Raw genomic sequence first — 26649 nt, 5'->3', positions numbered from 1 at the left:
CATGTCTGCAAAGCACGATCTTAACAGAAGAAAGCTGGATTCTTGGGGCTTCTTCATTCCATCCTTGGTCCATCCTGTGACAAAGCAACCGCAGGGAAATCCTTCAAGAAGAGCCAGGAAATGGCAAAGGACAAACTTAGTATTATTATTACCATGAGAAATTATTTTGAGCAGCGGTTTTATTTTTAAATTTTTTTTATTGATTTGTATTAAAAACGCCGTGACTTGCAAAGTTGTCCGTTATACAGTCGTTTCAAGTACTTGGTGTTCCAGTGTGACCTTCCCTCCACCCGCATCCCCAGGTTCCCTCCAATCCCAACCTGCCCCCTTTGGTGCATAACAAATTTACTTCACATTGCATAGTCCAACAAAACTTCAAGAACTGGAAAATAGAATGATCAGAAAATAAACCAGTAAGGAAACCAGAGGTTTTGAAAGGCACGGGGCGGGGGGGGGGGGGGGGGGGGGAAGGGGGCGGGGGGAGGGAGGGCTAGGTGCCTGTGAAAGCCCTGAAAGGCACACTTTGAGAACCACCGGAGGGAAAACTTTTATTTTGGGGTAAGCCTTCAGTATTCCTGTGCACGGTGCGAGGCAGGGGAGCCAAAGAGCCGACCCTGAAAAAAATAAAATAAAATAGAGACAAGCCTTGTTTCAAGGGTGGGACGAGTCCGTACTCCAAGGTGGCAGCCCTTACGCCTGCCGACGCCTGCCGTACAATGACGTCACACAGCCAGCGCCGGGCACCGCCTCCCTCCCGGGGCGGGGCGCCGGCGACGACTACCTTTCCCGAGATGCCTTGCGAACGGCGACGCCATTGGCCGGCGCCGGCGGAAGTGCCCCGCACGGGGCGGACATGTACTTCCGGCGGCCGGGACGGCGGAGACGAGCGGAGCGGTGGAGCTGTGAGTGAGCCCCGGGGCGCCGTCCCCCTGGACCCGGAGGGACCCTCGGCCCGGGGGTGGGCGCTCGGGACGCGCGGGGTGACGGTTCCACGCCCGCTGGCGGCTCCGTGTCCCGCTTCCTCTCGCGGGGGGCGAAGTGCGGGTCCGGGCGGCCTGACTCAGCGGCCCCGGCCTCGGGGCTGCGCCTTTTCCAGGCGCCTCCAGGCCGGCAGCGGGACAGCGGGACAGCGGGACAGCGGGACAGACAGCAGGGCCCGGCGGGCTCTCGGGGGTGGAGGGGGCCTCTTCCCCGCGACCCGGCTGCCCCTTGGCACTCAAGAGCCGGGACGCTTCGGCTCCTCGCCTGGGGTTAACTCCTTGTTTGGTTTTTGTCTTTAAAAAAGATTTATTATTATTATTATTATTATTATTATTTCCTGGGACGTGTCTGTCTATAAACACGGGCAGCGGGGCGTGGAAGGCCTGGAAGAAGTTCTGCAAGTTGGTTGGGGGCCGGAGCGGTAGTACAGCGCGGCCAGGGCGTGTATATTTTTTTGCCTTGCACGTGGCACACCCGGGTTCGATCCCTGGCACCCCATTTGGTCCCTGAGCATGGAACCAGGCGTGAGCCCTGAGCACTGCCAGGGGTGTTCCCCGCCCCCCCCCGCCACCAAATAAAAAGTTCTGCGAGTTGGAGGCCGGGACGATGGTACAGAGCGGCTGGAGCGGGTTTTTTTGGTGTTGTTTTTGTTTTTGCCTTGCACGTAGCAGACCCGGGTTCGATCCCTGGCACCCCATTCGGTCCTTGAACATGGAACTAGGAGTGAGCCCTGAGCACTACCGGGTGTGTGTCCTCCCTCTCCTCCCCCCCCCCCCCGCCAAAAAAAAGAAAAAGGAAGTTCTGCAAGGTGTGATCGCGTTATCTCTGCACCCCTGAAACTAGGGGTCTCTGCGGGCTCTGGTTGGACGGGGAGGAGGTCGGCTTCAGCCCCTAGCGTCTCTAACTGTCCTGTGTCCTCTCTTCTCCCTCAGAGCTTCAGCCCCGCCTCCCTGGCCCAGCGAGCATGGGGGAGAAGGCGGAGAACTGTGAGGCCCCCGAGGAGCTGCTCAATGGCCTGAAAGTCACCGAGCCCCTGGGAGCAGAGGGTGCTGGCGCTGCGGGGTCCCCGGGCTCGGACGACGAGCAGGGAGAGGAGGAGCATTTCCACGCCTGCAGGTCGTCCTTCGAGGACGAGGAGCCCGGAGCGGGCAAGGTGGAGGGTAAAGCTGAGGGGGATGCCAGCCCCGCGGAACTGGACGACGAGTACTTGCTGGAGCTGGAGAAGGACATGCCGCAGGAGGAGAAACAGGCAAGGAGCCGTCGGCGTCTGTCATCGCTTTTCGAGGAGGCGCGTGCTGACGGTTCCTGCTGTCCACGACTGTTCTGTGTGTGGCACAGACGCTCGCACCTCTGTGGTTGATTCGTGGCCATGGCAGTGAGGCGAAGGAGTAGCATAAAGGAAGCGTTGAGAGTGTCTGCTTAGCAAAGAAATCGCGAGCTCGCCCATCTCCCCCCTTTGCATTTCTGAAAGTGTATGTGCTTCTGAGTTTAGGGATGCTTGGTCGGCTGCTGAAGTTTCTGAAGTGAACCTTGCGTCAGTCAGACTTTAGTGTTAGAGTGTGCTGCCTGTTTCGATTTCTTTCTTTTTATTTTATTTTATTTTTTGCTTCTTTTTTTTTTTTTGCTTTTTTTGGGTCACGCCAGCAATGCACAGGGGTTACTCCTGACTCTGTGCTCAGGAATTACTCCTCGCAGTGCTCGGGGGACTATATGGGATGCTGGGAATTGAACCTGGGTCAGCTGCGTGCAAGGCAAACGCCCTACCCACTGTGCTATTGCTCCAGCCCCTGTTTGAATTTCTTGTAGCAGAAGAGTGTGTGCCTGGATGTGCTGGGGACAGACTGGCTACAGAGGCTGGTGCTGGGGGCCTCTGTTGCTTACATAGCGTTTCCAGCTCACAGGGAACAGTTGTGCACAGTAATATCTGGTGTTCGTTAGAATATAGCACTGTGGTCCCGTTGTTCATCGATTTGCTCGAGCATGCACCAGTAACGTCTCCATTGTGAGACTTGTTGTTACTTTGGCATGTCGAATACGCCAGGGGTGGCTTGCCGGACTCTCCAAGAGGAACGGAAGAACCGAACCCGGGTCGGCCGCATGCAAGGCAAACGCCCTACCTACTGTGCTATTGCTACAGTCCAATGTTCATTAATGCACCTATAATGTGCCACCACTGAGCTTAAAACGTTCTTTGTTTCATAGTCACATGAGTCTAAGACAGAAGTATTAGCATTCCCCACCAGAGAAGGGAGCTGAGCGTGGAGAGTAACTTACACAAAGTTAGACGCATCTTATAGATTGGCAGAACTGATGCTCAGACCTACGCCAAATTGTAGAATTCTGCAGTGAATCTTTTTATTGTTCAGACTTTAGCGGTACAAAGAGTTGTGCATTTGTTTTAGTTGGGGTTCTGGTTTTTTGTTGTTGTTTTTGTTTTTTGTTTTTTGCATTTTGGGTCACACCCAGTGATGCTCAGGGGTTACTCCTGGCTCTGCACTCAGGAATTATTCCTGGCGGTGCTCAGGGGACCATATGGGATGCCAGGGATTGAACTCAGGTCGGCTGCATGCAAGGCAAACGCCCTACTTGCTGTACTGTCGCTCCAGCCCTGTTTTAATTTCTTGCAGAAAAATGTCTGCCTAGATGTCGGGAGCTTGGGAGACCATATGGGTGCCAGGGATTGAGCCTAGGCTGGCTGTGTGCAAGGCAAGTGACTTACGTGCTGTATCATCTCTCTGCTCCCTCACAAGTGTTTTGTTGCTTTGTTTTGTTTTTATTTTGGGGTCACACCTGGCATTGCGGAGGGCTTACTTCTTGCTCTGTGCTCAGGGGCAGCTTGTGGTAGTGCCCAGGAGACAACCCAAGTTGGCCATATGCAGAGTATCTCCCCCTCTGTGATACTGCTCCAGCCTTCCCCGCACCGACATTTTAAGAGTCACACTTGAATGTTGACAAAAAACAAGACATAGGAACTCATGCCCTAAAATTGTGATCTGGATTAGGGAGACGGGGCAGGGGGTGTACTCGTGTGCAGGAGTCCAGGGCTTGAGCCGCAGCACCTGGAGCACGGCAGGGAGCATCCCCTCAGCCCTGGGCTGAGAGTGACCAGCTCTGACCCTGATCACCTCTGGGTGTGGACCAGACACCCCCAGAAAGCAGTAAGTAAAAAACCCTCAAGAGGATTGGACTCGGAGGGGGTCCGGGTTAGTGAACACAGGAGGCGAGTGCGAGGAGGCTGGCACCCCCAGGGGCGCGGGACTCGCTGCCCCTTCCTGCTGGCCTCTCCCGTGCAGCTCTTCTTCTGACAGCTGTCGCCTGTAAGGATGTAATCCCCCACCCCCTCCCTTCCCTGCTGCTTTTTTGAGGGTGTGGGGAGGGCACACCTGACTGTGCTCAGGGCTTGCTCCTGGCTCTGCACTCGGGAGTCCCTCTTCGCAGGGCTTAAGGAACCATACGGGATCAAGCCCGGGTCAGCTGCGTGCCAGGCGAGTGCCTTGCTTGCTGCACTCTCTCTCCAGTCCCTTGAGTTAACTTTTATTAGTATTATTTTTTAAAATTTTAGTCACCATGAAATACAGTTAGAGACTTAGAAACTTTCATGATTACATTTCAGTCAAACAATGATCGAGTCCCCATCCCTCCACCAGTGCCCATTCTCCACCCCCAATGTCCCCAGTATCCCTCCTGCCATCTCCCACCCCTTCCCACTCCCTGCCTCTGTGGCAGACACATTCCCTCTTACTCTCTCTCTCTCTCCTCTTGGCGTTATGGTTTGCAATATAGGTTAAGCAGTCATCATGCTTGGTCCTTGGTCTCCTTCCAGCACGCATCTCCCATCCCAAGTGATCCCTCCAACCATCATTTACTTAGTGGTCCCGTCTCCATCCCAGCTGCCCTTTCCCCCAGCACGTGAGATCGGCTTCCAAGCCGTGGGGGGATCCTCCTGGCCCTTATCTCTACTCTCCTTAGGAGTTAGTCTCCTGTTGTTACCTTGAGTTCCTTTTTAAAATTTGTAATAAAACAGGGGCAGAGCAATAGTACAGTGGGTAGGACACTGCCTTGCACGCGGCCGACCTGGGTCTGATCCCTGGCAACCCATAAGGTTCCCTGAGCACTGCCAGGTGTGGCCCAGAAACAAAACAAAATAAAATTTTGATAAACCATTTCTACTTTAAGTCATCTGCTTGTCTGAGTGAACAGAAGGGAAGTGGAGGGAGGAGAGGGGGGGGAAGAAAAGGAATTGTAAGGTTCCTTCTTAAAATACCTTCGACTGTCTTAAATTCTAGCATTTGATTTGATTTAAAAGTTACCAGTGTTTGCTAAATTCTTCCTTTTCATTGCTGTGAGGCTCAGCACAGACCTTTGTGGGGCTCCCCGGGGGCTGCAGCCTGTGGATTGCAGACATCAGTACCACCAGAATTGTGCTTGACAAGTTGTGGGGTGCCAGGAATGGACCCCAAGTCCCCCGGCTTGCAAGGCAGGTGCTCTGCCACTTAACCAACGCCGCCACCCATGCCAAGCCCCTTGAGTTCCGACCCTGAGTTCAGGCCGGGGGAAGTAAACATTCTGTGCACAGAACCCTTGGGCGCTAGTGCAATAAGCTCAGACTGTTTGCTGATGGGAAAGTTTTCTGAGTGCCACCCACCCTTTTCTGTGCTTATTGATCTAGAGGATGACTTTGCAGATCAGTGTTCTCAAAGTTTATTGGACCTGAAAAGTCACAGGAAACTTCTACTCCAGGCCTGGGGGTGGCACCGAGGCTCTGCTTTGTTGGTGGGCGTCAGCCTGATGAAGTTAGGGCGGTGGCCGCAGGACTGTTGTGGGACATGGAGAAGCTCGGGGGACACAGGCGACTGCAAGCCCGGCCGGCGTACTGACCGCATCCCGTGGCAGAAGGGGGTTTTCTTCCACCCTCTTCTCTGCTCAGCATCTAAAAGCTCCCGCTGCTCAGGTGTGAAGCAGTATCACAATAAGGACGCCTGCTTCTACAAAGTGTGTTTTGGGAAATAGAATTCTGAGTTAAGAAATATTTCCCAGGTGTGTGTGTGTGTGTGTGTGTGGGAGGGGGGGAGCGAAACAAGTACAGTATTTCTCGGGCCAGAGAGGTATACTAGAGTTAAAGCCCTTGACTTGCGGTAGGCCAGTTCCAGTTCCAGTTCCCTCTGTCACCATTTAATGTCCCTCGAGCACCATCAGCACCATTCTTGAGCAAAGCTCGGTGTGCCCCCCCAAAAGAAAAAAATTGGAAACAAAATAGTTTTTTGGTTTTTTCTTTTTTTTTTTCTTTTTTTTTTTTTTTTCTTTTTGGGTCACACCTGGCGATGCACAGGGGCTACTCCTGGCTCTGCACTCAGGAATTACTCCTGGCAGTGCTCAGGGGACCATATGGGATGCCGGGGATCGAACCCAGGTCGGCCACGTGCAAGGCAAATGCCCTACCTGCTGTGCTATTGCTCTACCCGCTGTGCTATCACTCCAGCCTCCACAAAATAGTTTTTTTAAAGAAAAAATTTCATAGGCAACAAGAGATGGCTTAGCTGGCTGGGGTGCATTTCCTGCACGTAGCAGGGCTGGTGTGCCCCCTAACGCCTCAAGGTCTCCTGAGCAAAGCGGGAAGCAACCCCCAAGCATCTCTGGGTGTGACCCAAAAACAAACAGGAGAGACATTCCTCTTCCCTCGAAATGGCGTGCCTCTCGGAGTCTGCTGCCGCTGAGCTTGACCCGAGGCCCGCCCTCTGAGGGCTTTGGAACGTCACTTGAAGAAAGAACAAATGTGTCTCTGGATTAGTAATGGTTCTTTTTTAATGTGATCAATTCCCTTCAGAATCATCTGTCTGGAGGGCTGGAGCGATAGCACAGCAGGTAGGGCATTTGCCTTGAATGCAGCCAACCCGGGTTCGATTCCCAGCATCCCATATGGTCCCCTGAATGCAGAGCTGGGAAGAAACCTTGAGTCCCGCTGGGTGAGCCTCCCCACTGAAGAACAACACCTGAAAAAGGTCTCAGCAATGGAAGCACAGGCAGCAAGGCCTTTGGTGGCATTCTTTCCTGGAATGGCGGGGCAGCAATCCAGACAAATGATTCTGCTTTTTTTTTGGGGGGGGGGTCACACTCGGCGATGCTCAGGGGTTACTCCTGGCTCTGCACTCAGGAATTACCCCTGGTGGTGCTCAGGGGACCATATGGGATGCTGGGAATTGAACCCGGGTCAGCCGCGTGCAAGGCAAACGCCCTCCCCAATGTGCTATTGCTCCAGCCTTCTTCCCTCCTTGTTCCTATTTTTGTTCAGGGGTTACTCCTGGCTCTGCTACTCCTGGCGGTGTTTAGGGGGACCATATGGGATAGTGGGGATTGAACCCAGGTCAGCCACGTGCAAGGCAAAAGCCCGTCCTGCTGTGCTATCACTCCCGCCCCCTCCCCCTTGTTCCTTAAACGCCCCTTTTATCCACATGTGATTGACGAGTCTCTGGGCGTGCTGTACTTGGTGTAAAAGTTCCTGCCAATTTTGCTTTTGTAGCAGTCACTTTATAAAGCCACAGGGGGAAGCAGAGAGCTGCTGAAAACTCAGTGTGGAATCAACTTAGTGCTGATTGTGGTTTGGGTTTTCCTTTGTTGCCTACGAGACAGACAAGATTCTTGAAGTGACTGTCTCTTAAAACATCTACTTAGCACAGTCACTTGGTGATGTATTCACCGGCCGCTCTAAGGTAAGGGGGGTCTCCCTGGGCAGTCACTGCCTTGAGGGGTCCCTGGTGCAGATGGTGGGAGTTTTATGTTATTTTAGGTACTTCTGCCAGATTACAGCCGGTTGAGATGGAAACAGCTGGAACTGAATTGCCTCACAGTTGGAAAGCCTTCCCGCACGCTGAGGCAGAGGGCAGGCCACCTGCTCTCCTCTGCTCCGTGGCTTCCTGTTTTTCCATGTAGGTCCCCAGCCTATTGGAGCCTTCGTGTGCGTGCTGTGACATGTGTATCTCATTTTATCTGCCTGTCCGTATGACCGCCAGGGGGGTTCAATACAGCTTCTTAGCTTCACAATTCCTTTTTTTTTTGCTTTGTGGCCACACTCATCAGTGCTCAGGGCTTACTCCCCTGTGCTCTGTGCTCAGGGATCATCCTGGCAGGCTTCAGGGACCGTATGGGATGCCTGGGATTAAACCCTGGTCAGCTACGTGCCAGGCAAGTGTCCTACCCACTGTACTGTCACTCCTGCCGCCAGAGTCCCACAGCCGTCCCTCGAAAGGTCCTTCTGCCCCTTCTGCCCCCCACTTTCCTTCGGGTAACCACCATGGTTTTCCCTGAGTCTAGGAGTTCATTTTGTTGGTTTTTGTCAGTTCCTGCAGTTAATAATGAGTCAAAGCATCTGGTAACCAGTGCTCAGGGCCCGTGAGGTGCCAGGCTCGAACCTGGGATGCTTGCCCAGGCTCAGCACGCACTCCAGCCCGCTCAGCTTCTACCACCGTCTTCCCACACATCGGCCTTTCTCACAGATGTGAGGTACGGTTTTGATTTGTAACTCCCTACTACGTGATGTCGCACGCGCTTTTCCATGTGTCTTCAGCCCGTCCATCCATATGTCTTCTTCTTTTTTTTTTTTCTTTTTGGGTCACACCCTCGATGCTCAGGGGGTTACTTCTGGCTCTGCACTCAGGAATCACTCCTGGCGGTGCTCAGGGGACCTTATGGGATGCTGGGAATCAAACCTGGGGGTCGGCCACTGTGCTGTTGCTCCAGCCCCCGTATGTCTTCTTTGGAGAAGTGTCTGTTTAGGTTTTTGCTAGTGGTGCTTGTTGCTGTGGTTGTGGAGGGTCACTCTTGGGGCTGCCACGGACACTTCAGTAGTGCCCGGCAGTGCTTGGGCGACCACATGGTACTGAGGATTGGACCCAGGGCCCATGTATATAACACGTGTGCTCCACAATTGGGCCTCCCTCCCTCCCTCCCTCTCTCCCCCCTTTTCTCCTTTGAATCATCACTGAATTTTGTCTTCAGTGGCACTTATTTTTTTCCTCTTCAAGATCGAACCTATTTTTTGTGGAGCCTTTCTTGGAGTTCGCATATTGTCAGTGATGTTTTTTTATAGACAATAACTCTGTTGGGAATTTTTCAAAAATTTTGTAGTTAAGGTAATATAATTACAATAGTGTTGCTGTTTATGTGGGTCTTGAGGGGGGAGTGCTCAGGGCTTACTCCTGGATCTGCACTCAGGGATCACTCCTGGTGGGCTCAGGGGACCATCTGCGGTGCGGGATGCTGGGTGAGTGAGATCATCCGGTATTTGTTCTCTTTTGGTTTAGTATTATGCCCTCCAAGTTCCATCCGAGTTGCAGCAAACTAACAGATTTCATCTTTTCTTCTAGCTGACGAATATCTTGTTGTATAAATACATTTATGGGTATTGCATATGTATGTATGTATGTATACAAACACACAGTGTATGTATATCATAATTTATCTACTAATCTGTCTTTGGGTATTTGTGTTATTTTCATATCTGGCTGTCAAACTTAACACTGCAGTCCATGTAGATGTGCACATTGGAATAGTACTTTTATGTTAGGGAGTAGGTGCCAAGAAAGTGGTTCTCTTTGAGCCAGAGATAAAGTACAGTGTCTGGTGAGTACCAGCCCCAGCTCAGTCCCAGCGTTGTGTATGGTCCCCCACGTGCGGAGCCAGACATGACCCCTAAGTACAGAGTCAGGAGTAACCGAGCACAGCCCGGTGCTGCCCAGACTCTTTCCCCCGCGTACACACTCCTAGGAAAGAAACAGCTCTTAAACTTGGGGAAGTCTCCAGATTGCTTCCAGAGGCTGAGCATTCCCACCTGCACAGGATCTTCCTCACCAGACATGGGTTGTTCGTGGTTTTGTTGGTAAGTGCTTTTCCCACTGGTGTGGGATACAGTCTCATTGTCGCTTGATTTGCATGGTACTGGTACTGAGCATCAGTGAGCATTTTCCCATATGCGTGCTGGCTGTTCTGTGTACAAAGTACCTGTATCAGTTCATCACCTCTCAGTCTTCACTGGGCTTATTCTGTTGCTCTTGATCTTTGTGAGTACTTGATATATCTTGGGTATTGGCCCCTTTATCTGATGCAAATGTTTTCTCCCAGTATATGTATGGAAATATTTTCTCACAGTAGAATGTCTTTTTATTTTTGTCCAAGTTTCTTTGCCATCCCAAACCTTCCTAGTCTGAAGTAGTCTTGTTTTTTTATTTTGTTTTCATTTTCTCTCCCTGTGGAATCGAATCTCTAAAGATACCTCGGAGGTCTTTGGGGGCCGCACCCTGGAAAGCCCCATCTGTGCTCCTCGGTGCACTTTATTCTGATCTAGTATTGACTCCTCCTCGTGCAGCGTTAGGGATCCAGTTTCTCTTTCCCTCCCCCCTCCACAACTGGGCCCTCCCCCTCCCATCATGGCTATCCAGTTTCCTCAGGTTAGTTGAGGCCCTTTGTCGTGCATAATCCTCTGTATCTCAGGGTTTGGGGGGTCTTGGGTGAGGGGTGGCTGGAGGGTGTTGGGCCACCGCTGGCTGTGCTTAGCACTTCCTCCTGGCTCAGCATGCCTGGCTGGGCTCGGAACAGTGTGATGCTGGAGCCCACTGTACAGTGCTCCAGTCCCTGGGATTTTTCTAACAGTGTCAGGTGTTTGGTGAAGAGGTTCCTGTCCTTTGCTTCTACATTTCCTTTCTTTTTTCACAGTTCTTGTTGGTGTGCTTTTGCAGTATTGCACTAATTTTACTCAACTTTTTTTCTTTTTCTTTTTGGGTCACACCCAGCGATGCTCAGGGGTTCCTCCTGGCTCTGCACTCAGGAATTATTCCTGGCGGTGCTCAGGAGACCCTGTGGGATGCTGGGAATCAAACCCGGGTCGGCCGTGTACAAGGCAAACGCCCTCCCCGCTGTGCTATCGCTCCAGCCCCTCAGTAGGTTTTTTCTTTTTAACTCATTGTTATGATTCCCCATTTACTTAAAAGGAATTTGAGGTGATTTCTTTTCTCGGGGTGTGTGTATGCATGCACACACGCATGTTTTCGTGTGGCGCTCAGGATAAAACCAAGAGCATACACGTGAAGTGTGTGCTCTGCCTTGGAGCCATGCCCTCCACCTGTCGGTGTCTGCAGCCTTTCCTCACTGGCTCTGGCCTTTCTGAGCACGTGGCTTGTTTCTCCACCAGGAGGCACTGTAGCTCCTGGATTGAAATTTTGTGAGTAGGCTTTTTTCCCTCTTAGGGTGAGCAAGGGCCACCCCAAGAGGAAAAAAAAAAAATATATATATATATATATATATATTTAAATTGTATTTATTCCTGGGGCTGGAGTGATAGCATAGCGGGTAGGGCGTTTGCCTTGCACGCGGCCGACCCGGGTTCAAATCCCAGCATCCCATATGGTCCCCTGAGAACCGCCAGGAGTAATTCCTGAGTGCAGAGCCAGGAGTAACCCCTGTGCATCGCCAGGTGTGACCCAAAAACCAAAAAAATAAATAAATAAATAAATAAATAAATAAATAAATAAATGAATTGAATTTATTCCTATATCTTAGATCAGTGCGTGCATTTCTCAGGGCCCCGGCAGGCGGGGAAAAGGCTGGTCTGCTGGGCAGTCCTTGGGCAGCGCTGGTGAGACACGGTGATTCCTCTTCTCCCTCCATGTGGGCTGCGCACCTGGCACTGCCAGCGGCTATTTCTGGCTCTGTACCCGGAGTGCTGGGGGTGCCCAGGGGACCTTGCGCTGATCTGAGCCAGGGTGGGCTGAGTGCCGGCCGGGCACCCTCACCCCCCCCCCCCCCCCCCCGTGCTTGTACGGTCTCTCGGGCCCAGTTGTCTTGTGTGTGTTTTCAGGTTTTGGTGGAACTTGGGGGGCTTTTCTGTTCAGTTGGTTTTGGGGCCACGTCTCTCTGTGCTGAGGACGTACAACTGGTTCTGCACTTAGGGATCACTCCTGGAGGGGCTTAGGGAGCCACATATGGTGCTGGGGATTGAGCCCAGCTTGGCCCTGAGCAAGGCAAGGGCCTCACCTATTGTACTAGTGCTTTGGCCCCTTAAATTTCTTTGGTTTTCATTTTATTTTTTTAATTATTTTTTAAATTTTTTTATTTATTTATTAGTTTGGGGGGGTCACACCCAGTGATGCTCAGGAGTTACTCCTGGCTCTGCACTCAGGAATTGCTCCTGTCGGTGCTCAGGGGACCATATGGGATGCCAGGGATCGGACACAGATTGGCCAGGTACAAGGCAAATGCTCCGGCCCCTGAACTATTCCTCTGGCCCCAAAATCTTTGTTGTTTTTGTTGTTGTTGTTTTTTAATTATTTATTTTGGTTTTTTGGGTCACACTTGGTGATGCACAGGGCTCACGCCTGGCTGTGCACAGAATTACTCCTGTCGGTGCTCAGGGAACCATATGGAATACTGGGAATCGAACCCGGGGTCGGTCTCGTGCAAGGCAAACGCCCACCCCGCTGTGTTGCCGCTTCATCCTCACAGCTATACCCTTTTGAAAACCAAGGCATGGGCTGGAGTTGAGTTGAACCACCTGCTCCGTATCCGTTCTGGTCAGCCCCATGGAAGGCCTGTGAGCTGTAGAGGAACCGGGGCCCAGAGAGGTCCTGTGGCTCATGCCCTGGCTGGCAAGTGCGGACGAGGATCCAGGCCCTGGTGCTCCTGCTGTCTGGGACCCGGGCCCGCCAGGATGCCACACCACAGCCCGTGGCACCTCTGTGGGCCCAGCAGTTTCAGCACAGAGGGAAGGGGCTCGGGGTCGGTAAACAGTGACCGAAACAGCCCTGAGCACTGCTGGGTGTGGCCACAAACAAGCCACCAAAGGTAACAGTTTGAGAAGCTCTGTTCTGTTGGGGGGACCACCCTGGGGAGTGCTCCTGGCTGGGGGTGCCCGGGACTGAACTCGACGCACTCTCCCTAGTCCAGAACCTGGCGGGAGATGTCTCCTTCCCTCATGTGCTGTCCTGTCCTGTCCTGTCAGGAGGGTCCCCTGCAGGGCTCCTGGCTCGGGCCTTGAGCCCCACCCCAGGGCTGGCCAGGGCTCGCTCCTGCAGAAGCGTGTTTTCTGCTCCTTGCAGCCGGCGCTGACCCTGGGTGATAAAATGACTCAGTGTGATTTTAGGGTTCCTTTCCCCAAGGTGGCCAGTATCAGTGGAAACTTCAGAGTATTTGAATGCTGGTCTTTTGTTTAATTTTTGGTGGAGGGTGGGGAGTGTTGTTTGGGCCACACTCCTGGCTCTGTGTTCAAGATTCACCCCTGGCAGTGCTCAGGGGGCCAAATGATGCTGAGGATGGATCTTGGTGGGCTGCATGCCTGGCTCACTCCTTCCCTGCTGGGCCACCTCTCCGGCCCCCCCAAACTTTGGTCACCCATCAGCAGGTCCTGTTTGATTAGGGCCGAGGACTTGGGGGGTGGCCAGGTTAGTCTGAAAGGGGCACAGGAGAAGCTTGTGCAGTCCTGGCAGTTTCTTAACCGGATGGTAGTTATGTGGTGTCTTTCAGTCCCGCCTTCTGTTAATTTCCTGTCAGATAGATACCTCTAAAAGTTGATGTTTTGTTTCTTGTGGAATTGTCTGTTCTGAGTGGCTACACTTTGAAACTCTGCAGTGAAGTGCGGGATAGGATCCTTGCCCTTGAACCACCTGCTCTGTGAGCTCTAGGGAGGGTGGGGGCACTTCAGTGATTCTGAGCTCTGTAGTTCGGCTTGATGCTTCAGTGCTCAGGTCAGCGCTGAGGGGCTCATCAGAGCCACATGTGGCAGTGCTCGGGTCATGGTACCAAGGAGGGAGTTGGGGGCCTTAAAGAGAGATGGCACAGTGGGTAAGGCTCTGGGTTCCAGTCCCAGCATCCCAGGTGGTCCCCCATGCTGCCAGGCATGATCCCTGAGCACAGAGCCAGCACGTTCCCACCGACAGTGCAGGGGTGTCCTCTCTCGTCTCAGCAGCTCCTGCTCGCTGTCGTTCTCTCGGGCCTGGAGGGTCCCTCCGGGCTCGGCGAGCACCCTCCACTGGTGAATGATCTGAAGCACTTTCCTGTGTCTGGGTCACCTGTGTGTTTTCTCTGGAGCAGTGTCTGTTCAGGGCTTCTACTCATTTTTTTTAAATTCCCCCTTGGTCTGTTAGTTTTGTTATTGTTGAGTTTTAGAGACTCCTCACATCTTTCGACTGTTCCCCCTGGAGAAATATCTGACCTCAAACATCCTTTCCCAATTTGTAGGTCTCCGTTTGCGTCCGTGATACTTTCTTCCAGTGTGTTAAGAGCCTTTTAATCTGATACAGTCCCATCAGGTTTTTTTCTTCTTTTTTCTTTTTTTTCCCCTTGTGGTTGGAATTTTCAAAAACGTGTCTGACATTGGGGCCAGGAGGGTATTACCCATGTTTCTTCCATGGTGCTGTTTCTGGTCTCCCAGCCCTGCCCCCCCCACATTAGGACTGGGGGTCGCACCCAGGGTCGCAGTGCTGCCAGGATTGTGCTCTGGGAGGAGCGGTGTCCCTTGCCCGCCGAGTTTCCGTGACGGGTGGAGCTGAAGGCAGCATAGCTTTCCTGCGCGGCCTCTCTGGCCGGTGTGAGGTGCAGGAGGGCCAGTCCACACCCCCACTCCATCCTCCACTCAAGGAGCGTCACACACAGCCGACCCGTCTTTGTCCTGGGATCAAGTTCTCCTCGTGGCGCAGCTGGGAGATAGTGCAGCTTTCTCCTCAGGGTGCTATTTTTAGCTGTTTCCAAGGAGATGTTCAGCGTGATATTGATAATTGCATTAATCCTTCATTTCCACAACCTGTGGGAGCTGCTGCTCTAGGCCGAGGAGCTGTGGTTCGCCAGTTGAGAGCGAAATGCCTTTCTGGGACCAGTCGGCCTCAGCGGTCTGTGTGCAGTCCGGACTTTGCGGCTGTCAGTAACGGCTGAGCTTGTCTGGGGTGGCTGCCCGCGCCGGCCCCTAGCCGTCCTTTCTCCCTGATCCAGGCTTTGCCGGGTCGTATTTTAATGCTTGAAGTTTCCCAAAAACTTGTGATTTTCCTTCTCCCTTTGACTGTGCCAGGGATCAAACCCAGGCCCTCACATACCCAAGCCCTGAGACCTGCCTCTGAACAACATCCCCAAACAAACGATAGGTCAAACTCTTCTTTCTTTTTTTTTTTAATTTTTTGGTGTTGTTTTCGGGCCATGCCCAGTGGTGCTCAATGCTTACTCCTGGCAGCCCACGGGAACCATATGTGGTCAAGTCCTGGTTGGCTGGGGGCAAGGCAGTGCCCTGCCCACTGGACTATCACTCTGGCTCCTTTTCTTTTTATGGGTTTTTGAACCACACCTAGAGATACCTAGGATTTCACTCCTGGCTCTGTGCTCAGGGGCGCTCCCAGTGGTGCTTGGGATCAAACTGAGGTTGGTCACTTGCAAGAGCCCTGTCTTGTCTCTCCAGCTCCCAAAAGAGCTAGTGCCCTTTCTCATAGCTCCACACATGCCCCTACACAGGAGCCTGATCACAGAAGTGGCTGGTGCCCTGGCACTGGTGAGCAGGTTACAGAAAGCCGCGTGGGCCGAGTTAAGTAGAATTGACTGGTGGACATCAGCTGAAGGGTGGGCGTCGAACTTGAGGAGTTGCCCATCTCTGAAGAATTTGGGGTTTTTAGAGGGGGGTGACGGCTCAGGGGGCTGGAACACATGAGCCAGGAACTGGAGTGCTCTCTCCTGCGCCCTAAATCACTTAATTTGTCAGGGATTTTTCTTGGCCTCCAGCCGCTAGTGCCCTCTCTTGCCGGACTATTGCTCCTGTGCTGGGCTCTCACTGAGTGGCAGTGCCCACCGCGCCACCTGCCGCTGCCACTCCGCCTGTCAGATGTTTCCAACCAGGCCCCTGACCTGGGCAGGGAGGGTCAGTCTGTGACTCAGCTCCGTCCTGGCCGGGCTTTTCCACTTCAGAGACGTTTGCTCTCTGCAGTGTCTTGTTCCCTGACAGCTGCCGTCTAAAGACTGTTGTTGAGGGCCGGAGAGGGAGAGCACAGTGGTTAGGATACCTGCCTCGAGTGCAGCTGATGGCTTTGATCCCCGGCATCCCATATGGTCCCCTAAGCACCGCCAGGAGTGATTGCTGAGTGCAGAGCCAGGGGTAACCCCTGAGCATCAGCGGGTATGCGCCCCCCCCTTAAAAAAGACAGACATTGAGTCTTCAAGCCCTCCAGCATCTTTTCAACAAATCTGTTTGCTTTCAATGTTTGCCTTGTGGGCCAGAGAAGTAATACAGTAGGTAAGACACTTGCTCACCTGGGTTCCATCCCTGCCACCACATGTGGCCCTCCCCCAGCACAGAGTGAGGAGTAAGCCCCGGGCATGGCGGGTGTGGCCCCTAAAACAAAGTCTACCTGATAAGATATTGAAAATCCTGAGAATACAGTAAAGCAGCACTTTTTCCTGCATATGGGGGTGCAGGGGATGGAACCTGGGTCGATCGTGTGCAAATCAAGTGCCTACCAAATGTGCCGTCTCTCCAGCCCCGAGCCAGCATTTCCCAGAGTGGGCAGTGCCTCCTCCCCCAGCACGGGGCCGGCCCCCCACGGCAAAGATCAGGGGTGCAGTATAGCCTTGCAGTTGGAGAGTGCTTGGAGAAGAGAGATAATGAGTGTGATGGGAGGGAACCTGGGGACACTGGTGCTGGGAAATGTACACTGGTGGAGGGACAGGTGTTAGAACACTATGACTGAAACCTAATCACGAACAGCTTTGTAAGGGTCTGTCTCACAGTGATTCAGTAAAAAGGTGGGAAAAAAAGTAAATGACTTCCGAATTCCCATTCCGTGCAAAAGATAGAAACCTAGAGAGACTGGGTGTTGTTTTATTTTATTTTATTTTTTTGGTCGTGGGCCACACCTGGTGGCGTTTGGGAGTCACGTTAAGTGGTACTTAAGGGGCCCTGTGATGCTGAGGGTCAGGCCTGGACCTCCTGTGGGCAGAGCGTGTCTTCAGCCCGTTGGCCTCTCTGCACAGTGATACCGTAAACTTTAAACTGCTGTAACTGTAAACTGAAATCTGAAAATAACAACTCTGTCTCTAGTCTGGTTTGTGTTTTAAATATCAAGATGCAATTGAATGGCCAAAGAGATAGTACTGGGGGTGAGGAGCTTCCCTTGCATGCAGCCCGGTTTGACCTTGGACACTGCACACATGGGCTCTGCTAGGAGGGGCCCCCCCACCCTACCCTACCCCCACATGCACCCCAAGTGGATGCAGGTGATTAGCTAGGCAGTCAGGTGGCTGAATCACCATGTCTCTGACCTCTGTGTGTTTGAGGCTTGGACAACATTGACCCAGCCCAAAGTTAACTCCGCGGCCTGGAGCTTCTCAGTGACTGGGACCTCCTGCCTTGCAAGTCTGTGGTGGCGAGTGCCCGTGCTGCTTCTCGTGCGCTGAGTGCAGTCCGAGCTCCTCCAGCCGCCCTGGCACCAAGCGTGAGCACCAAGCCGAGGGTGCAGAGCTCGGGGGGTACTGAGCATCTGTGCTCGGTCTGCAACAAGAGCAACTAAGTAGCATGCTTGAGGTTTGGGGCCATGTCCCAGCAGCGCCCAGGGCTTACTCCTAGCCCCGTGCTCAGGGCCACTGCTGGTGGCTGGGGTTTGGGGGACCCTACACAGCTGGCCGTGCAAGGCAAGCGCCCTCCTCCTTTCTTCAGCCACAGAGAAAAGTGCTGGGGAATGCTGACGGGGCTGGTGTGTAAGAGGCTGGGCTTTCTGCTCGCTTGTGGTAACGGGGCGATTAATCGAGCTTCTCTGTCTCGCTCAGAAAAGAAGAGAGGAGAGCACGCGGCTAAAGGAGCAGGGAAACGAGCAGTTCAGGAAAGCAGGTGAGAGGCCCCCCAAGGGACCGTGACCCTTCTCGCGTGTCTCCTGGCAAGGACGGGTTTTCCCCTTTCTGTCCTTGACGCTCTCTGAGTCCCTAGTAGGGGGGCGGGGACCAGCCGTGGATGTCGGGGCTGGCGGCGCCTGGCTGGACGCATGGGGACCCGCTCCTCTGGCCTGGCCTTGAAGCCTGGCGGGGGCGCTGCTCGCTCTCCGGGCTCGCCTCTGGACACAGTCCGGGTGTTCTCCAGAGCTCTCGGCCTTTCTTTCCCTGCTGGGCAAGCGATGGTTCCTTCTGCCGCACAGAGCCGATGGCTGACTTGGCCTCCTCGCCTGGCAGCAGCTTCGGGAAGCAGTGGGGGTGACATTGCCCTCTGGTTCCTGTTAGGCTCAGACGTTTTTACACCTCGGTTTAACGAGCGTCCCTTTCCTCCAAGCACCTTGATTGTATAGTTTTGAACATGTGTGTCTTTGCATTTTATTTATTTATTTATTTACTTATTTATTTTATTATATATATATATTTTTTGCTTTTTGGGTCACACCGGGCAATGCACAGGGGTTACTCCTGGCTCTGCACTCAGGAATCACTCCTGGCGGTGCTCAGGGGACCTTATGGGATGCTGGGAATCGAACCCGGGTTGGCCACGTGCAAGGCAAACGCCCTACCCGCTGTGCTATTGCTCCAGCCCCCATGTGTCTTTGCATTTTAGTATGAAAAATTACGAACCTGAGAAAGGCGTGAATAGACTATTTCTCCCAGTGCCCAGACTAAAATGATGCCTGTGAACCTAGAAACTTAAAACTATTTCTCTAGTTTTAAGTTTTTGTATTTGTTTGTTATTTGGGGGGGGTCGCACCCAGCAGGGCTTACTCCTGGTTGCCCAGGGACCACCATATGCCATGCCAGGGATCGAACCTGTGTGCACGGCATGTGTCCTACCTGCTCTATTCTCTCTCTAGCCCCAGATATATATATATTTTTTAATCCCAGGCTTTGAGTTCCAAACTTGAGTCTCTTTCTTCCACGAAATTCTCTTACGAAATCAGCAGTTCACACGGACACCTAGTGGGTGCTACTCAAACCTTCGTCCTGTGAGTGGGCCAGGTGGGGACACCCAGACCCTGGGGGGCACTGCAGGGTTCCGGAGAGAGTTCAGCAGACTGGACATACGCTCTCAGTGCAGGGGTCTCCGTGCAGGGGGTACCCGGGTGCCGACCCTGTCCCCACACGGTCCCCGAGCCCCAGGGCACTGCTGGGTGTGGCCCCCCCAAAGGTAAAAAGCCCGTGACCTCTGTCTTCTCCATCCTCAGATTACCTAGAGGCTGAAAATTCTTACAGCCAGGCCCTCCAGACGTGCCCCTGCTGCTTCCAGCAAGAGAGGTCTGTCTTGTTCTCCAACCGCGCTGCCGCCAGGATGAAGCAGGTACGGCTCTGCGGCCCCGGGAGTGAGCACAGGCGGCTGAAAGCTGCCACCCCTTTTCCTCCCGGGCCAGAGAGGGCACAGAGAGGACCGAGAGGGATCTGAGGAAGTGAGTCAGCGTTCCATTCTCGTCCCTGTCCCAGGGGACTCTCCCACAGAGCGAAGCCTGGCGTCGTGGCCTCCAAACTAGGGCAGGTCAGCGAAGCCGAGGGCCAAGTAGTGCGTGTCCTAGAATAGCGACCGAGGCTATTCTTGGCCTCCAGAATGTGAGCTGCAGGCGCCGGGAGACTGGCAGCCACCCACCGAGACTCTGGCCCGAAGGATGCTTGTCCCTCCCGGGCCGGCCTTTCTGCCCGTGTGGAGCGTGCGCGGCAGCGGGGCCCCGCGCTGTGGCAGTCAGCTCAGCCAGGCTCCCCGGCTGCGGGTGGCGGTGAGGCCAGAGTGGGCAGGGTCCGGCTACATTGGCTTTCTATCCCTGGGTATTTGTTTGTTTGTTTGTTTTGCCATACCTGGCGGTGCTCAGGGCTTACTCCTGGCTCTGTGCTCAGGGCTTACTCCTGGCTCTGTGCTCAGGAATGACTCCTGGCACTGCTCGGGGGACCCTGTGGGATGCCTGGGTCAAGCCTGGCTCGGCCGCGTGCAAGGCCAACGCCCTCCTCGCTGTATATTGCTCCAGCCCTCTGCCATGTGGGTATTGAGTGTGGTGGGGCCAGAGTGATAGTTCAGAGGGCTGGAGCAGACGCTCTGCGGACACACCCCTCGGGTGTCATTCCCAACCTCTCCAGCACGCCTGGAGTACCAGAGAGTACGGCATGGTGCAGGAGCAGTTGAAAAGTAAAAGCTGTATCAGCTGTGGTTTTGTCTGGCATTCCTCACGTGTTTGAGTGGGAGCGGCCTCCCGGTAGCCTGTGGGGTTGGGGGACCAGTTCAGGTATCTTGGCCCAGCTCTGCAGTCTGAATGGTTCCTGCATGGGCCCGGCAGTGGGTGCCAGATCCGGAGGTGCTGGTGGCAGTCAGTGCCACCCGGGACACGAGGGCTATGTCCAGTGGTGTCGGGGGGACCTTGTTGTACCAGGACCTAGAACTGGGACCATGCCCACGCAGGGCTGTGTTTCAGCCCTTCGGGCGAGCATCTCCCTGTCCTCTCCACTCTGCCTGTAGAATCCACAGAGCAAGTCTTGTTGGACTGGAGTGGGCACTTGGGGGGAGAAGAGCATTTGTGGGCCGGAGATCGCTCTTGAGACACCGTCCAGAGTTAAGGCGCTCGCCTGCACCCCGCCAGCCCCAGCACAGCGTCCTGAGCGTCACCCAGGTAGCCCCACGCCCAGGAGTACTACCACTTGCTCAGACTATAGCTGCTCTTTCCAGAGCGTCCATGCCTGTCACCATCCACAAAGGGAGTCCAGCCTGGGGGAGAGGGGGCCAGTTCCTGCCGGGACACTGTCTAGGCTTTGCTTGCCCTGTGGCCTGAAATTCTCTGGGCCTCCTGCCAAACTCCAGGTGCGTGGTCAGGCTTGGAAAGGGGAGGGAAGTGCCCTGAATACTGTGCAAACAGAAAGGGTTCTGTCTTTTAAGCCCAGACCTGTGTATTATTGCATTATTGATTACTGTATCCTATCCTTGATCAGAATTTACGATTTACACTAATGGTTTTACACTTAGTTGGGAAATTCTGGCCTTTCGTATGTGTTTCTCAATGAGATCTTGCCATATTTTGGGGTTTGACACTTTAGGTTTTGGGTCACACCCAGTTCTACTCAGTTACTCTTGGTTCTGCACTCAGGAGAAACATTCCTGGTGGTGTTCTGAGGACCCTCTGGGATGCCTGGGATTGACCCAGGTCACTACATGCAAGGCAAGCGCCCTGCCCTCCCCGCTGTGCTGTCACTCCAGCCCCAGCTTGCAGCATTCTAACCCTAGGAGCCTCAGTACGCATGGGCCTCAGAAGGCTTTCTGGGTCAGAGCACGAGTCGCCCTGGGTCGGACTTCTTTCTCATCACAAGTCCCCAGTGACTGGTCGTGCTGGGTGGGCCCGGGCGAGCGACTCACAACTGAGTCGGGAAAATGTGGGCTACTTGTCTTTCGCCTGGGGGCCAGCTCCAGAGAGTAGTTCGTGCTGTTTCCCGCGTGGAGACGCAGTCTGTGAGTGTGTGCCAGTTTCTGACTATGTGAGATCTGGCTTGGGGGGCCCAGGTCTGTGCTTTGCATGCAGGAGACCCAGGCTTGACCCGTGGCACCGTGCGCATCACTTTGTGTGATGTCCACCTCCACTGACCGGGGGGATGCTGGATCGGGCACTTGGCTATGGCCCTGGGGACTCCGCAGGATGGGAGCACAGACCCGACATGATGTCACCCGTTAGTCCCAGTTTGACCCCTGCACCACACAACTCCCCCTGAGCACCATCTTAGGGCCTGCCCCCCCCCCCAAATACATATGTATAAAAAGTAGGCTCTGAGATGTATAGAATTCCCCTAAGTTAAATAGATTTTCTGGGCACTTTGGGAGGAAGCATGAGTAATTTGTTTCCAGGAGGCCTTTAAGTCAGAACTTCGCCGTAGTGTGCATTTTAGCTTGGAAGACACGTGTATTTCTGTGATATTTCTTTGAAGAGAAACAATCGTTATTGGAGAGTTTCACATCTTTGAGCCTTGGGCCATGAAGATAGAACATCTTTTGATGTTATATCGACACCTGGTAATACTCTATTTCTTTTTAGGACAAGAAAGAGGCGGCCATCAGTGACTGCAGCAAAGGTACAGCTTGTGGGTGATGTTTATGCAATTAGCTCCAGAGCTGGGATGGTGTGTGGGTCAGGTGGGTTCTCCTTGGTCTTTGCCGTTAAAGCAGCCTCTCTCTGCTCTGGCCTTCCTGCTGGCGGTAGCTGTAGACACTGGTCATTAGACTGTGGACGTGCTCTGAACGCACAGTTCCGTTGTTATCCCTGTTGGTAAAGCCTTTCTCGAGTGTCCTGATGATTTTCCTTTGTCGGTGGGGGCGTTTGGGGTCACACCTCCTGATGATCAGGGGTGCCAGAGATTAAGATTGAACCTCTATCGGCTGCATGCCGAGCCAGTGCCCTGCCTGCTATACTCTCTCTGACCCCTGTCAGAAACTTCTAGATTGGGGCCGGAGTGAAAGTACGGCAGGTAGGGTGCTTGTCTTGCAGACACCGGCCTGGGTTCCATCTCCAGCACCACACATGGAGCTCCCTGAGCCCGTCAGAAGGAGCTCTGAGCCAGGCTGGGTGTGGCCCAGAAAGCTGCTAGAACCAATTTCCTGGTGGGTGTGGAGGCAGATTGCTGGGCTGAGCACCTGCATGCATGAAGATTAGGTTCAGCATCCGGGACCACCTGCACCCCAGCCCTGAGAGAAAACCCCCCACAAGAAGAAAAAAAAAAAACCACAACGGAGCAAAACCAAAATAGAACAGTGGTAATAATTACTTGATAGGCCAGATACCTATTCTGCTTTCCTAATCAGCCTGTGAGGGGAGCTTACGGAGTCACCTGCCTTGCATCCTACTCCCAGGATGGTTCTGGCTATTCACCATTTATTTATTTATTCGTTTGTTTGTTTTTATTTATTTATTTTCTGTCTTGCTTCTCTGGGTAATAGTTTCTCTGCGAACATAGCGCTAAAAAGAATCCAGTATCTAGTCCCAGTCTCATGCTAAGCGTGAGTTACTGCTTTTGTCTTTAAATTAACTTTCCCCCATCTCGGCTCTCTTGACTGTATGTGAATGAAACTCACCACGTGCCACTCGAGTAACTCCCATCGGATCTCACTCTGGATGCTCCGTCCTGTTGGGGAGGTGGTGCTTCACTTTCCTGAGTGTGAGCTCCTGGCAGGAACATCTGCTGACTTTCGGAGCCGTGTTCTCTCGGAACGATGGGGAGAATGTGCCCGAAAGTCCGCTGAGTCGGAGCCTGGCCAGGAACATGGGAAAGGCGGGCAGGATGAGGGCGTTTTCCAGTTGCAGTACCCAGAAACTGTGTGTCTCTGGGGGGAAGGGTGTGTGTGTGTGTGTGTGTGTGTGTGTTTTGTCCCAATGGGTGAGATGCTTGGGGGGGGGGGTGTGTCTTTGTAATAAGGGTCCACACCCCCTTGTCCCCGTGCACACCTATTCATTCCACCATCCTTGGCAGCAGCCACGGCCATTTATTTCCAAGGTCGCATTAGAGCTCGTCGCTCCCCATCACGGGGTCCTCAGCCTTGACGCAGCATGCGCACATTCTCCCTGTGAAGATGCGTGCTGGAGTGATGGCTGCGTTCCAGGGGTCTTTATAAAATAACCCTGGGCCGCAGCGGTAATACAAGCATCGAGGCACTTGCTTACAAGCAGCTGCTTCTGCCCAACCCTGGTTCCGTGCCCAGCACTGCGGGTGGTCTCGTGAGCACCACCATGGTTGCCCCTAAGCACCGCAGAGTGGCCCCAAGCCCCTGCCCCAACCCAGCCAAAAAAACAAAATAAAACAAAAAACTATACAATAACCCTGGGAAAAGCCGCTTCTGTACTTACTTGTGTCAGAAGCAGGTGGAAGTGTCTGGAGTCCATTATCCAGATAGGTGGGGAGAGGCTCTGGGGTGTTCTTCCAGGGAGGTGACGCTGACAGAGGCCGGGTGGGGTTCCTTGGGTGAACCTCCTCCTGACCGCAGCCCCCTGCCCCTGACCCACATGGAAGGGCCTGCGGAGCCGCCTTCTGCTCCTGCTGCTGCTTTGGGCGTTTTGCCCTCAGGCCACTGCAGCCTCTTGAGCACAGGGCCGGGGGCGTCTCCAGAAACCCCGCGGTCTCCACAGACAAAGGTGCCAGGCACAGGTGCAGACCTTGGCAAAGGACTCTGCCCGGGGCCCCCCAGGCGGCGGCAGGGACCGTGCACGCTTTCTCTTTGTGACTCAGCGGTTGCTCGTCTCCGTAGCCATCCAGCTAAACCCCAGCTACATCAGAGCGATCCTGAGGCGGGCAGAGCTGTACGAGAAAGCCGACAAGCTCGACGAGGCGCTGGAAGACTACAAGGCCGTGCTCGAGAGGGACCCCTCGGTGGCCCAGGCCAGGGAAGCCTGCATGGTAAGGGCCTGCGCGCTCGGAGGAGCAAGTCCCGCGAGCTTGGACTGGGCAGAGGTGCCCACAGACCCTCAGGCCGGGCACCCGGGCTCTGCCTTCGGCGGCATCTGGAGCCCTTTCCCTCCACTGCGGGGCTCGTGCCCTCTGCCATGTGGGTCAGACGGGCTGTGCATTCTGTCCGCCCTTTTGGGTATTCAGTCGCCATTTTTTAGTCATTGTCATATGCCTGTCTAGTTGAATGCACCTAACACAACCTCAGCTCTCTTAAGATGACTCTTATTCTTGTCTCTGCTCTATTTTTTTCTGAATATTTTTATTTCAGCTGTAAAGTAGCTGAGTGCTTCTGTCCTGTACCCCTTTAAAATGAACTCCAGGGGCTGCAGAGATTGTACAGTGGGTACTGGGCTCCGTCCCCAGCACTGCCACGAGTGAGCACTGAGCCAGGAGTAAACTCTGAGCCCCGCCAGGTGTGGCCCCAAAACAAATACTGGACCCCACCCCCCGAAAAGGGACTCAAACACTAGAAAAATCAGAAATGATGTGTGTGCTAGGGACTTTGCTTCCCGGAGAGTGTTCTTCCACCCACCCCCGAGTTCGGTTCCCGGCCCCAGAGCAGCGCAGGGCACAGCCCCCGGTGGCCTGTCAGCGCCTGGCTCGGGGCTTCCCGCGCGGCAGTGCTGGCCGTGTTCGGGCAGAGCAGGCGGTGTCGCTGAGGAGCTGCGCTCCCGGGTCTTCGCCCGCCACAGCAGGACACAGCAGGGCCCTCGCTGACCGCGCTCTCCGGCCAGGGGACCCTTCACCCACCCGTGTCCTTCCTCCCTCAGAGACTGCCTCGGCAAATCGAAGAGCGGAATGAGCGGCTGAAGGAGGAGATGCTGGGTACGTGGCTTCCCTGCCTCCCTCGCGCCCTCCTGGGAGGGCTCGGGCACTGCGGAGCGGGCGTCTGCCTTGCACGTGCCCGCCCGGGGTGGGACCCCCAAACTACTTTCACTTTGCCCTTTCTCTTGGGAAACTTGCCACCTTGGAGACCCCTCGTCCCGCCCAGGTGGCCGTGCTGCGGGCCTCCGTTTCGGGGGATGGAACTGAAATTCAGGACACGGCCGGCTGCCGGGCTAGACTGAGGCTGAAGGCTCTTTCCTGGGGGGTTGGACACTGACGGGCCAGGCATCTCGGAGGGGGTTTGGGTTTCCGTCACTCCTGGTGGGCCTTGTGGGTACCCTGTTGTGCCGGTATTGAACCCAGGCCGGCCACATGCAAGGCAAGCGCCCGTTGCTCCTGCTCCCCATCCTGCAGTTCTTTACCTGGCGTGGGAAGGAACCTGCACCTCTGGCAATCGGGGGCTCCTTCCCCGCCCCCCGTCTCCTGAGAAACAGACCTGCAAGAGCAGTGAGAGCAGTTAGGGCTGAGCCTGGCCGAGACTTCCCAAGCATGACGGCCTGTCCCGGGGCCGCAGACCCCTGGAGGCCCCGCCCCGTGCCTGCGGGCGTTGGCAAGTGTGTCTGTGGCCATGGCTCGGGGCCCGGCAGAGGCTGAGCAGTGCGGCCGGGTGCTGGGCGGGGAACACCTCTCGTCCAGGAGTGCGGCTCCTACACGCGAGCCTGACACTTCCCGGAGGACAGGGAAGGCGGGTGCAGCCCGAGTAGAACCCGAGCAGGCGGGCCTGAGCTGGCACGTGTCCTGCCGCTCACAGGCTTGTCCCCAGCCGAGCAGCTCGGGCGCCCGTGACTGCCCGCAGGTGAGGTGCGTGGCCTCCTCCCCCCGTGTCTGAGTCTCTGCCTTTCCGTTGCAGGTAAACTGAAAGACCTCGGGAACTTGGTTCTCCGGCCCTTTGGACTCTCCACAGAAAATTTCCAGATCAAACAGGATTCCTCCACGGGTTCCTACTCCATCAACTTTGTGCAAAACCCCAATAATAACAGATAGCAGAGACCATGCCGGGCCTGAAGCGGGCTTGGGAGCTGTGTGCTGCTCGCTGTGTGCCGGGGGCCGGGCCCTGCTCGTGTGTCCTTGTCCAAGCGTCCTCTGCAGAGCCCAGGCCCCCGGGGCCGTGGGGGGGGGGGGGGGGCCAGGCCTCCCGATGCCATGAGACTCACTGATGCCTCTCGAGGCGGTGTCTGTGCTGTCGTCCCCGTGACCCCCCTTGTGCTGCCCGGGACCACCTTTCGCCCAGCCAGAGCCCCCCACCCCCGGCAGCTCTGCTGGCCGGGAGAGGCTCCGGCAGGATCCAGCTCGTGGGCCGCCCGCCTGCTGCCCTGTCCCTCAGCACGTGTCCCCGGGCCGCCGTGTGGCTCCGGTGGCGCCCGACTCTGCTGTGGTAATAAACGCTTTCTCTGATGGTCTGGG

The 26649-nt window shown here is 54.6% G+C and overlaps 1 protein-coding gene across 3 annotated transcripts; it reads left to right on the top strand.

Moving 5' to 3' along the window:
- The first annotated feature begins 794 nt into the window (after positions 1-794).
- Positions 795-26649, top strand: TTC1 (tetratricopeptide repeat domain 1). Of its 3 annotated transcripts, none has more exons than XM_055128962.1 (8): positions 795-902; positions 1914-2230; positions 17761-17821; positions 19131-19243; positions 21960-21996; positions 24161-24309; positions 25131-25185; positions 26096-26649. In XM_055128962.1, the coding sequence occupies exons 2-8, from the start codon at positions 1946-1948 to the stop codon at positions 26227-26229; spliced, it is 834 nt and encodes a 277-aa protein (XP_054984937.1). In that variant the 5' UTR covers positions 795-902; positions 1914-1945; the 3' UTR covers positions 26230-26649. The 3 variants fall into 3 exon arrangements, with proteins under 3 accessions (XP_054984937.1, XP_054984938.1, XP_054984940.1); XM_055128963.1 differs by having other exon boundaries at positions 830-906; XM_055128965.1 differs by having other exon boundaries at positions 869-958.

The sequence above is a fragment of the Sorex araneus genome, chromosome 2 (genome assembly GCF_027595985.1).
Source record: "Sorex araneus isolate mSorAra2 chromosome 2, mSorAra2.pri, whole genome shotgun sequence".
Taxonomy (NCBI): Eukaryota; Metazoa; Chordata; class Mammalia; order Eulipotyphla; family Soricidae; genus Sorex; species Sorex araneus.
The sequence above is the reverse complement of the archived record's forward strand: the minus strand, read 5'-3'. Positions and strand labels throughout refer to the sequence as shown.